The following is a 12,121-nucleotide window of genomic DNA, read 5'->3' as shown; positions in this document are numbered from 1 at the left end:
CTTCCGCTCAGGTCATGATCCCAGGGTCCTGGGATCGAGCCCCACATCGGGCTCCCTGCTCGGCGGGAAGCCTGCTTCTCCCTCTCCCACTCCCCCTGCTTGTGCTCTCTCTCTCGCTGTGTCTCTCTCTGTCAAATAAATAAAATCTTTAAAAAAAAAAATAGAAGTTTGCTCCTGATCAGTAAAGCACTTGCTAACTAAGACTCCAAATGAATACATCTCTTGACTTCATTCCTTAAACCAATTAACATTCTAGAAGATAAAAATTCTAGTGCTAATAAACCCGGTTACGTACATTTAGACCCTTTATAGAATAGTTATTTCCTACACATGAAACATTGCTTAGATAAATACGTATTACACCAATTAGAGTTACAAAAGAATAGTTATCGAGAAAATAAGGAATTCAAAACACATCCATTGATAATACAATAAGCATACTCAGGCTTTTCTTTTAAAACACATTGCAGCCCACTGTTCCTCCTGAAAGGGAATTTTTTTAAGTGATTTCTGGCCATTTTTTCCTAAAACCCAAAGACAAAAATTTTTTAATTTACTTTGGCTCCTAGAATGATGGATATCTGTTCTGACCTGCCCAGTGTCTCTTTCTTCAGTAATTCCACTTTTGGAAAATTATTCTGAAGTCCAAAAAACAAAAAGTTTGTGTCCAAAAGCATTCATTGTAGCATTATTCACACTGGTGAAAAACTGGGAACAGAATAAGTGTCCTACAGTGGAAGAACTGGTTAAACTGGTAGACCCTTACCATGTATTACAGAGCCATTAAAAGTCATATTTTCCCAGAACATTTAACAACAGTAAAGTCCTGTTGGGTAGCAGGGAGAAAAAGATACAAAAATTATCCTGTATAATGTATCAAAACTCATTGAATTATATTATAAAATGGTGCAGTTTATTGTGTCTAAATACTGCAATAAAAAGCTAACTTTTAGGGGCGCCTGGGTGGCTCAGTCTGTTAAGCGTCTGCCTTCAGCTCAGGTCATGATGCCTGGGTCCTGGGATCTAGCCTGGCATCAGGCTCTCTGCTCAGTGGGGAGTCTGCTTCTCCCTCTCCCTCTGCTCCTCCCCCTGCTTGTGCTCTCTACCTTGCTCACTCTCAAATAAATAAAATCTCTAAAAATAATAAATTTTAAAAAGTTAACTTTTAGACTGTGAGGCTCAAATGTAAACCAGGAATTTTCAAACTTGTACTTACAAATCCATTAAGGATCTTGCTGAACTACAGATACAGTGCTGAGGGAGTGGAAAGGCGATTAGGGTCTTCAAAACTCCTAGAATGTTTATTTAAATTAGTTTGTTTAAATTAGTTTGTTGTTAAACCTAAGCTGCATGGTCTTGTGTGGTCCGTCAGAAACTAAAGTGAGGGTGCCTGGGTGGGTCAGATGGTTGAGCGTCTGCCTTCGGCTCGGGTCATGATCCCAGGGTCCTGGGATCGAGTCCCGCATCGAGTTCCCTGCTCCTTGGGAGCCTGCTTCTCCCTCTGCCTCTCTCTCTTCTCTCTGTCTCTCATGAATAAATGAATAAAATCTTAAAAAAAAAAAAGAGAAACTAAAGTGAGCTGGCTCCAGCTACCCTTGACCTGGGGGACCCGGCCCTGCAGGCCATGAGTCCAGGCAGAAACAAAGGTGCTTCAACGCTCAAGAGCACCACGAAGCTAGAGCCTTAAAAACCGCCCAGCTCAGGCTGAACTGTCAGACACTTATAATGTTCTCAATGTAAAAATGTTAAAAATATATTCTTGGGCGCCTGGGTGGCTCAGTTGGTTGAGCGACTGCCTTCAGCTCAGGTCGTGATCCTGGAGTCCCTGAATCGAGTCCCGCATCAGGCTCCCTGCTCGGCAGGAAGACTGCTTCTTCCTCTGACCCTCCCCCCTCTCATGTGCTCTCTCTCATTCTCTCTCTCTCTCAAAATAAATAAAATCTTTAAAAATATATATATATATTCTTAACCAGATTTTAAAAATAAAAGCAACATCAGAATAATAATAAAAAAAAAGCCTCTCCAAAAGAGGCTGTGTCTGTCAAATAAATAAACAAAATCTTAAAAAAAAAAAACTGAAAGGCCAACTGTAAGTTGCTGCAAAATGTCATCTGCTTTTCTTTGGAGAATGAGATTTGGGTGATTTTTTTTTTCTTTTTTGCATCTTCCTATAGTTTACAAAAATAGTAAATGTTACATGTCTACCTTCCAAATGAAAAGAACCATAATTTTTCCAGATTATAAAAGTAATATGTGGGTTCCAGTTCTGATATGACGCTGAACTTGAACCACTCCAGGAATGAGTCTCAGGTGTCTTTCACTCAGGTGCAGCACCATTGCAAATCTGAGGAACTTGTGAAGGTTAATTGTATGTATCAACTTGACTTCATTAAGGGATGTCCAAATAGGGGTGTCTCTTAGGGATGTCTCCTGGGGTGTCGTCTCCAGAAGAAATTAGCATTTGAATCAGTAGACTGAGTAAAGATCACCACCTACGTGGGTGGGCATCATCCAAACCGCTGAGAACCTGAATAGAACTATTTAGCTGGCGGGGGCAGACTTGAGGGAACCGAGTTTCTCTGAATCCCCACCTCAGCGGAGAGGGCTAATAACAGAAGCAGATCTGTGACCGTGAGGGTGAAATTCCCCTTTCTTGCGTGCAAGGCCACCTGGGGTGTGTTTTTTTTTAAAAAAGACTACATTTCCCAGCCTTCCTTGCGGAAGGTCATCCTGGCCAATGATATGTGAGCAGTCGGTCACGTGGCAGCTTCCGGGACTTTCTGAGAGACATCCCTGCACTTAATTTCTCCCGCCTTCATCCCTTCATCCATGCGCTCCCTGGAGTGCGGCGGACAGGATCGCGGAGAACGTGGGCCACACCCAGGGAGGGGTGGGGAGAAGCCTGCACCCCTAAGGACTTTGGAGCACAGAGCTGCCCCGCCACCGCTGAACAGCCCACCGGCCTCCTCCTTTCAAATGAGAGGGAAACAAGCTTCTCTCTTGTTTAAGCCACTGTTCTTTCTGTTTTGCTGTTACAGCCGAACCTAATCTTAAATAATTATAGAGCCAAGGGAGGAGGTAGCGGGTTAGCGGGTCCCCGTGGGTGAGGGGGCAGAGCCGGAGGGGTGTATTCGGAGCCGCAGACTGAAGGCCGGGGGAGAAGAGAGGAGCGGGGACCACTTGTGAACAGAAGGTCGCCTGTCCGGAGGATTTTCAGGCCCGGAAAGGGTTTGAAGGGTCAGACACTATGCAGCAGAAGGGGTGGGGGGGTGGTAGAGAGGTGCGGCAGGGTAACCGGAAACCAACGCACCCACCCTCGGAGGCCTGCACCGTTCCCACCCAGGCTGAGGGGGAAGAAAGGTGAGGGAGGAATTGTACCATTAACCCGTTTTGGGGTTTTCATTTCTACCCAGGGCTAGACATTCTGATTACTGATCTCGGACCAAATCGGCCACTTAAGTGATCACAAGCTTTAGACGAGATCAGAGCGAGCAACTGAGGCAGGCGACCCACCAGCGTTCTCATGGTCTTGGGGCACAGATGATCCGCACCCTCTGCAGCCCTCCCACCCCACTTCATTCATCCACCTGACAAATATTTTCTGAGCATAGACCAGGTGCCAGGAACTGTTGTAGGTGGTGACCCAGGGCAGTGAACAGAGCACCAGAGGCCCTGCCCTCATGGAGCTGACATGCTAATGGAGGAGACGGGTGCCACACAGGATAAAAAATCAAAATAAAAAAATACCGAGTATGTTATGTAGTGATCAGTGCAAAGGAAACAAAGCTGAGAAAGGGGACGGGAAGTAGGGGGTTAATTCCAGTGAGGGCTGCTAGGGAAGGCCTCACTAAAAGGCAACATTTCTATAAAGACTAAAAATTGTTAGAGGGGCACAGGGAAGAGAAAATACAATCGTGTCTTGATGATGTCACTTACTGGGTACAACCATGCAGCAGCGGCGTATGTGTGACAGAATGGGAATTGGCTCCACAGTCCCACCGGCTAGGGTGAAGTGTCTGGGGCAGAGATTGACCGTGACCCTGTGTAGGATGCGCCTTTCAGCCCAGCTCCAGATCTTAAGTATGGCCAAGAATGGGGCCATGTGTCACCAGCCCTGGGCAGCATCAGTGACACCTCCTCTCAGGCTGGACAGCGCTATCTGGGAAGGAGGTTAGCTCCCAGAGATTGTACAGTCTCCTGTGTCTGGCCCTGTGGCATCAGGGGCTGGGGACAGCACAGCGAGACCATGCTCCTGCCCCACCCGAGCCCACCACCTCTGCCATTTTCCACTCCCGACAGGCAGTCTGATGGGGTTTTTCCAAGCTAGGCCGGTGGCCTGACCCAGCAGGGGCCGTGAGGACAGGGCAGGGACCAATCCTGGACAGTCAGGGGAGATGAGGTGTGTCCCTGAGCCCCCATAGCTGGGGCTGGGGTTCGGGGGTCAGGGAGCAACTTTGCCAGGAGCAGGCAGAGGTCAGGTTTGGGAAAGTCAGCCATGCCCTCACCCCATATCCTGTTTTTGGAATGTGGGGCCCCAGCACATGCTTTCCTTTGGACTTTGTCCAAGGCAGTGTCTCCCCACCCAGGCCCACTCCCAAGGGAACTCTGCATGACGGTGGGCAGGGTTCCCCGGCACATCCATCATTAACCTAGGGTTTTTCCAGGCTGGGCTGGGCCCCTGAGCCAGTATGGGTGAAGGGCTCGTTTCCCACCCCTTCCTGAAATCAGGTCAGGGGGTCCCTGTCAACACATGGAAAATTATACAGGCCCCCTGGCTGAAGGGAAGAGGAAATGTCGTGGAGGAGGAGAGTCTTGGCCTCCCCACTCAGAGCCGGGCAGGCATGGTCCACTTCCAGTGTCTGGCCCACCAGACCCAACAAAAGCCCTGGGAATTGTCAGGCCCTGGGAAACCCAAGCAGGCTAGAGGGAGAGCAGTTCCATGATGGGCTCAAGTGCGTGGGCTCCCAGCCAGTCAAGCCAGGCATGAGACAGGGACCAGCTATTTACATGCTGTGTGACTGTAGGCAAGTGGCTGAGACCCTCCGAGTCTCATCTTCCCTCCTGCCAGGGTCATCAAGAGGATTAAATGTGCTAATTTGTGTGACAGGCTCAGCGCCAGGCCTGGTAGAGAGCAGGTGCACAGGTGGAGGGGAATGGTGTGTGTGTTGGGTGGATTCCTAGAAAGGCCTACAGGGGATGAACAAAATGTCTCAACCTGAGGGCGTCCCCTCCCTGGCCACTCAGGTCATCATGAGTCATCCTAACTCTTCCCCTAAGGGACAGCTTCTCCTGCCACCTAGAGTCATAGGATGTGATTCAGAGCCTCCTAGAAGTCTATTTTTCCCATTATAAAATAACATGCTTATTATAATAAATCTGGAAATTATAGAAAAGCAGAAAGAAAGAAAAAGCTTTTATTTAACCACCAATGCTGACCACTCTTGATGCCTTAATGGTTTCCATATGGGATTTTTTTTTCTGGGCACAGGTTTTCTTTGTTCTCCGTAATATGACTGGGATCTTCGCTTTAAGACATAGAGCTGGAAGGAAACTTGGAGGTCAGATGGCTCAGCATCCTCAGTTGACAAGCCAGGAGACTGGCCCAGAATTGCTCAGTGACTTGTCCAAGGCCATTAGTGACAGAGCTGCTGCCCCCAACTCAGCCCCAAACCTCTCTCCAGCCTCAAAGGCGGCAGTCAGTTGATAGTGGATCTAGGCCTTCCAGTTTGAGGGAATCTGTTCCATGGGCTTCCATAACCTCCCCCCTCAAAAAGGGTTGGTTCTGGTTAACCCCCTCCCCCATTCCCAAAAGGAGACACCGCAGTGGGATGGGGGTAGGAGTGGGTTAGGGAGAAAGGGAGGGCTGGCAAAGCCCAGCAAGGGGCATGGCCCTGTGTCTGTTCCCAAGGGTGGAGCCAGCCAACAGGGCCACCCTGTCCCTTTAAGAGAAGGGGGAGAGCAAGCCCCTCTCAGCGATTCTGTCCTGTCATCTGTCCTGGCCAAATCCAAAAGGGAACGTGAAAGAGGGTCTAGGAGGAACAAGTCCCAGCCATCTCCCAGGATCCCTCCCTCGGCTCTAACACCTCAGCTCCAGCTCCAGGGTGAGTGGGGTCAGGTGAGGGTCTGGGGGGCGCCAGGGGGCTGTGGGACCCGTGGGACCCATGTGAGTGTGTGTGTGTGTGTGTGTGTGTGTGTGTGTGTGTGTGTGTGTTGGGGGAGGTTCTCAGGAGATGTGGGAGCCTGGAAGCTGAGGGACACCAGGGAGGAGATGGGAGAGGGCTGGGCCCGTATTCCCACCACTCTGCGGTGGGACGGCAGCGGACACCTGGAACAAAGGATAGAGTTAAGGAAGTGGGACTACTTTTGTGTCCACCCCCAATTCTGAGAGGAGTTCACTGCAATAAGAAGGGCAAGAGAAATGGTGGGCAGAGAAAGGAGGTGAGGTCCCTCTGGGTCTACTGGCTCCCAGCTCTCCCAGGGGTACCAAGTTGGGTCTGGAGTCCTGGGTTGGAGGCACCATGGTTGCCCATGGAAAGCATCCTGGAGCACATAAGAGCACCCCTGGGTTTCTGCTTCTACAATGCGGTGGGCGGCTGCCCCTCCTGATGTCCAAGGTCACTCCTTACAGATCTGGACTCTGGAGGAGCCAGCGGTCCAACCAAGCAGGCCCATGGGGGTCTAGAGCTAGAGCACGACGGTGGGGCTCCTCCCCCGCACCTGTCGGTCCCAAGGAGAAGGGCACCCACAGTGGAGAATCTCCTAACCCCTCCTGACCCCCACCTCACCCCCGACTCCCGAGTTCCCACAAAATCCCAGCTAAACCCAGGCCTCACTGAGCCCCTGCCTCGCCCCAAAGTTAGAGGAGGGCCAGCTGACCTCATCCCATGGGCTGGGGCGGGGGGAGGGGGAGTGGGGGGGACGCTGATGGGGCCGGCCTCTGACGCCCCCGCGTCCGCAGCGCCATGGGCGAGTGGGCGTTCCTGGGCTCGCTGCTGGACGCCGTGCAGCTGCAGTCGCCGCTCGTGGGCCGCCTGTGGCTGGTGGTCATGCTGATCTTCCGCATCCTGGTGCTGGCCACGGTGGGCGGCGCCGTGTTCGAGGACGAGCAGGAGGAGTTCGTGTGCAACACGCTGCAGCCGGGCTGCCGCCAGACCTGCTACGACCGCGCCTTCCCCGTCTCGCACTACCGCTTCTGGCTCTTCCACATCCTGCTGCTCTCGGCGCCCCCCGTGCTCTTCGTCATCTACTCGGTGCACCGGGCCGGCAAGGAGGCGGGCGGCGCGGACGCCGGGCCCGGGCCGCCCCCGCGCCGGCGCTGCTACCTGCTGAGCGTGGCGCTGCGCCTGCTGGCCGAGCTGGCCTTCCTGGCGGGCCAGGCGCTGCTCTACGGCTTCCGCGTGGCCCCGCACTTCGCGTGCGCCGGCCCGCCGTGCCCGCACACCGTGGACTGCTTCGTGAGCCGGCCCACCGAGAAGACCGTCTTCGTGCTCTTCTACTTCGCCGTGGGGCTGCTCTCGGCGCTGCTCAGCGTGGCCGAGCTGGGCCACCTGCTCTGGAAGGGCCGCCCGCGCGCCAGGCGCTGTCGCCAGGGGGCCGAGCGCGACGGCCGCCGCCACCGCGCGCGCGAGGAGGCGGGGCAGCTGCGCCCGCCGCCCCCGGTCCCGCCCTCGCGGCCCCCGCGCCCGGACCCCTGCGGCCCGCCCGCCTACGCGCACGCGGCCCCCGCCGGCGACAGCGAGGGCGGCAGCGGCCGCAGCAAGGCGTCCCTGGCCACCGTCCGCCAGGACCTGGCCATCTAGAGGCGGGCGGAGGGTGCTTCCGCGAGAACTGGCCCCACGAGCCTGCCCGAGCGCTTCCCGGGTGCTCTCGGTTGAGCTGGTGAGGGGCCGGGGGATGAACGGAGGCGGGTCCGGATGCCCTCCCCGATCCAGGTGGCGGGGAAGGAGGCCCGGGACTGAGAGAAAGGGCACAGGAGGGCCTAGCGGAGAGGAACGTGGAGGTTCGGGTGGTGCTCAGAAAAAAGTCATCGCGATACCAGCTTCCCGCGCGCGGGCCTCTCCTCGTTCAGACTGAGGTGTGGCCCGGGTGCGGGCTCCCTATGTGTGTGCACACATGTACACGTATGTATAGTGTGAGCTGTGTGTGTGCATGTGTGTACGCGCAGGTGCATCCTATGTGGGCTCGCTGTATGTGCATGCGTATGCCCTGTGTGGGTTCTGTATGTGCATGCATCTGTATGCCCTGGGTGACTGCATGGGGGAGAGAGAGAGAGAGAGAGAGATCTGATAAGGTGCCAGCAACAGGCGCAATGGCTCCCCCCTTACCTGCAGGGGTATTGTAGGAAGCTCTCCCCGCTTAATGGAGCCCACACAGGGAGGAGAGAGGTGCCCCTTCACCCTGGGCAGGACTCCGTGTGGAAGGGCTTGTGGGCACCATCCACACCCTCGACTGTGTGGCCTGGGCAGGGTGGCCAAGCGGTCCCTTTTGTTGGAAGTAGAGTGGGGGTGGGCAGTAGGGTCAGAAGGCAGGACTCTGTCCTAGCTTCGCTCCCTCACCCTGCGGCTGTTCCCCAAGTCCACACATACGGCCAAGTTCCTTCCATCCTTGAAAGAAATCTGCCCCAAAACGTGCCCCCGGCCCTGCATTTCCTTGCAGCCATCTTCCCTCCTGGGGGCAAGCAAAGAGCAACCTACGTGGCTTCCTCTTGTCCCCTTTCTGCCCCTTCTCCGCCCCTATCTGTCTTCTTCCCTTGCCACCCCAGTGGGGCTGCTCTCCTGAAGATCACCCAGGACCTAAGTGACATCCAGGGGCCACCATCTGACGCTGCCCTGGGCTCTATCCAACCCTGCTGAGCAGGCCACCACCACCCACCCTGCCTGATTTTCTCCTAGTCCTCCTGCTTATGCCCTCTGGGGCTCCCTGTCATCGGGGTAAGTCCAGCACCCGAATGAGGCTTCTGAAGTCCCGCCCTGTCCAGTCCTGCCCCAGCCCCATGGCCTGGGCTTCCTACGGTTTCTGTGCTCCAAACCATACTGAGTTTTCTTTTCCTGCCAGGCACAGTGCCCCATCTCCTTCCAGATGTTTGAACATGCTGTTTCTTGGCCTGGAGGAGCCTGCCTCTCTGCAGCACCCTCTCCCCACCCTAGCTAATACCTACCTACCTTTTGGTCTCATTTGGGAAGAAATAGATGCCGTCCCTCACAGCACCCACCCCCAAGGCGGAACTAGACACCCCGTGGCACCCATGCCTCCCCAGGCATAGCTTGCCTGCTGGATGGCATTGCTCGCCCCTCCACACTGGCGCAGAGGAGGTGGATAAGGGCTTATCCACACTCGTGGTGTGCAACATTTCTCTGATGATGGTCAGCTATGTGTGCAAAGCCTGGGCCTCCAACAAACTCAGAAGTGGATATCCAGCTGTTTTCCAGATGTATTCATTCAAGGAATATTTGTTGAGCACATACTATATGCCAGGCAATGTTCAAGACCAGCGCTGTTCAATAGAAATAGGATGTGAGCCACATGTGTAATTTTAAATTTTCCAGTAACCACATTAAAAAATAAAAGGAAACAGGGATGCCTGGGTGGCTCAGTCGTTGGGCATCTGCCTTCAGCTCAGGTCATGATCCCAGGGTCCTGGGATTGAGCCCCGCATCGGGCTCCCTGCTCGGGCGGGAAGCCTGCTTCTCCGTCTCCCACTCCCCCTGCTTGTGTTCCCTCTCTCGCTGTCTCTCTCCCTGTGTCAAATAAATAAATAAAGATCTTAAAAAAAAAAAAGTAAAAGGAAACAGATGAAATTAATTTTAATAACATTTTCTTTAACCCATTGTATCCAAAATGTTATTTCAACACATCATCGATATTAAAAAAAAAAGTATTAAGGAGATACTTATTTTGTCTTTGTACTAAGTATTTGAAATCTGGTGTGTGTTGGGGCGCCTTCCCTGTTCTGCGGGAAGACTGCTTCTCCCTCTTCCGCTTCCCCTGCTTGTGTTCCCTCTCTCGTTGTGTCTCTCTTGTCAAATAAATAAACAAAACCTTGAAAAATATATATTAAAAAAATCTGGTGTGTATTTTATGCTTAGAGCACATCTCAATTTGGATCAGCCACATTTTTTTAATGATTTTGTTTATCTATTTGAGATATTGAGATAGAGAGAGTGACAGAGAGCATGCGCAAGGAGGAGAGGGAGAAGCAGGCTCCCCACTAAGCAGGGAGCCCGCCATGGGACTCGATCCCAGAACCCTGGGATCATGACCTGAGCCAAAGGCAGATGCTCAACCTACTGAGCCACCCAGCGCCCAGAACCAGCCACATTTTTAAGACTCAGTCACCACATGTGGCTAGTGACTGCTGTATTGAACAGAGCAGATCCAGATGTTGGGCTCCAGTGGTGAATAAAACCTGCCTTCATAAAGCTTACATTCTGGTGGGAAAGCAGGCAATAGAATATACTGCCAGGTATCGCTCAAAGTAAGGCAAGACAGTTACTATCGGTGGGGAGTGACACTGGAACAGAGAGTAGCAAAGAGCTAGCTGTGAAGCTGGCTCCAGGAAGAGCATTCTGGGTGATGGGAATGACAAGTGCAAAGGCCCTGAGGCAGGAATACGTTGAGGGTTGTTTGAGGCCAGTAAGGAGGCCCGTGTGGCTGGAGTGGAGTAAGGGATAGGAGGGAGGGTCACCAGCACCTCAAATGCAACCCCAACTGCCTTAGTTTCCCATCTCCGTGCTGCTGTCTCCATCCATCCAGGCCACCCCCACCCTCTACTGCCAAAGCCTCTCTTCTGCCTGCCTCCCATGTCCTGTCAATCACCTGGTCCTCCCATTTTGCCACCTAAGCATTTCCTCCCCTAATCCGCTCTCACCCTTTGGGGGCTGCCCAGGGTCAGCCCTGTCCCCGGTGGCCTGGAGTGCTCCCACAGCTTCTGCTCTGCTCCCTACAATTCCATTCTGAACAGCTCACTGGCTGGCTTGAAATCCTTCACTCCCATTGCCCTCAGGGTCAAGTCCAGCTCCTGAACCAGCCCTGGCCTGAGCCTATCCCAGCCTCTCCAACTTACTTCTTCCAGCATTCCAACCAAAATGGTTAAAGCACAGAGCTGGTGACAGTTTCTGATCACATGAAGCTATTTATCACCTCTGTTTATCACATCTGGCTAACTCTTTCCCTTAGACCTTCAGCTGGGAGGGGGCACCTCTTCCAGGAAGCCTTCTGAAACTTGCCCCAGGCCTGGTTAAATGCCCTGTGCTCCCATAGACCCAAGACTTAGTCACTGCCTTCCCCAGCTTGTACCCCAGTCACCGTCCTTGGGTCAGTTTCTCCTATGGAGGAGGGGACCGGACCCTGTGCAAAACACATGTCAAACCTCAGTGATCAGACTCCACAGCGGGGTTCTCAACTGGGCAGTTCTGCCCTCCAGGGACACTTGGCAATGCCTGCAGACATATTAGGTTGTCATAGCTGGGGGGAAGGTGCAACTAGCATCCAGTGGGCAGAGACCAGGGATGCTGCTAAACACCCTACAATGCACAGGACAGCCCCCCCCCAACCCCAACAAAGAATCCCTGGGCCCAAAATGTCAATTGTGCTGTGGTTAAGAAACTGCTCATCAACAATGAACTGTGAGCCTCAGAGGGCAACCTCAAGCCCCAGGGTCAAGGGTACTACCCTGGGGTGAGGGGGCACTCTGTAAATTCGGGGCGACTGCTCTAGTTGCCACAATGAGGGCGACTCTCTTGGCGTTTGGTAGGTAGAAGCTAGAAATGCCAAGATGCCCTCTTGCAATACAGAATTATCACGCGTGGGGGCGCCCGTGGCTCAGTCGGAGGAGCATGTGACTCTTGATCTTGGGGTGGTGAGTTCGAGCTCCAAGATGGTTGCAGAGCTTACTTTAAAAAAGCCGGGGGGGGGGGCGCCTGGGTGGCTCAGATGGTTAAGCGTCTGCCTTCGGCTCAGGTCATGATACCAGCCAGGGTCCTGGGATCGAGCAAGCCCTGCATCATGTTCCCTGCTTAGCGGGGAGCCTGCTTCTCTCCCTCCCTCTGCTTCTCCCCCTCCCTCTGCTTCTCCCCCCTGCTCATGTTCTCTCTCTCTGTATCTCTGTGTCTCGAATGAATAA

The 12,121-nt window shown here is 53.4% G+C and overlaps 1 protein-coding gene across 1 annotated transcript; it reads left to right on the top strand.

Moving 5' to 3' along the window:
- Nucleotides 1–5,997: 5,997 nt before the first annotated feature.
- On the top strand, nt 5,998–10,011 carry GJD3 (gap junction protein delta 3). The gene is made up of 2 exons (XM_025859315.2): nt 5,998–6,101; nt 6,959–10,011. The coding sequence occupies exon 2, from the start codon at nt 6,963–6,965 to the stop codon at nt 7,797–7,799; it is 837 nt and encodes a 278-aa protein (XP_025715100.2). The 5' UTR covers nt 5,998–6,101; nt 6,959–6,962; the 3' UTR covers nt 7,800–10,011.
- Nucleotides 10,012–12,121: the final 2,110 nt, after the last annotated feature.

Source organism: Callorhinus ursinus, unplaced genomic scaffold, assembly GCF_003265705.2.
Source record: "Callorhinus ursinus isolate GAN/ISIS: 27379988/994484 unplaced genomic scaffold, GSC_fseal_2.0 scaffold52, whole genome shotgun sequence".
In the NCBI taxonomy this organism is placed as follows: Eukaryota; Metazoa; Chordata; class Mammalia; order Carnivora; family Otariidae; genus Callorhinus; species Callorhinus ursinus.
Note: the sequence above shows the minus strand (reverse complement) of the source record. Positions and strands in the feature narration are given on the sequence as shown.

Coding starts and splice junctions, on each gene's coding strand:
- GJD3 (XM_025859315.2), top strand. CDS start 6,963: ATGGGCGAGTGGGCGTTCCTGGGCTCGCTGCTGGACGCCGTGCAGCTG.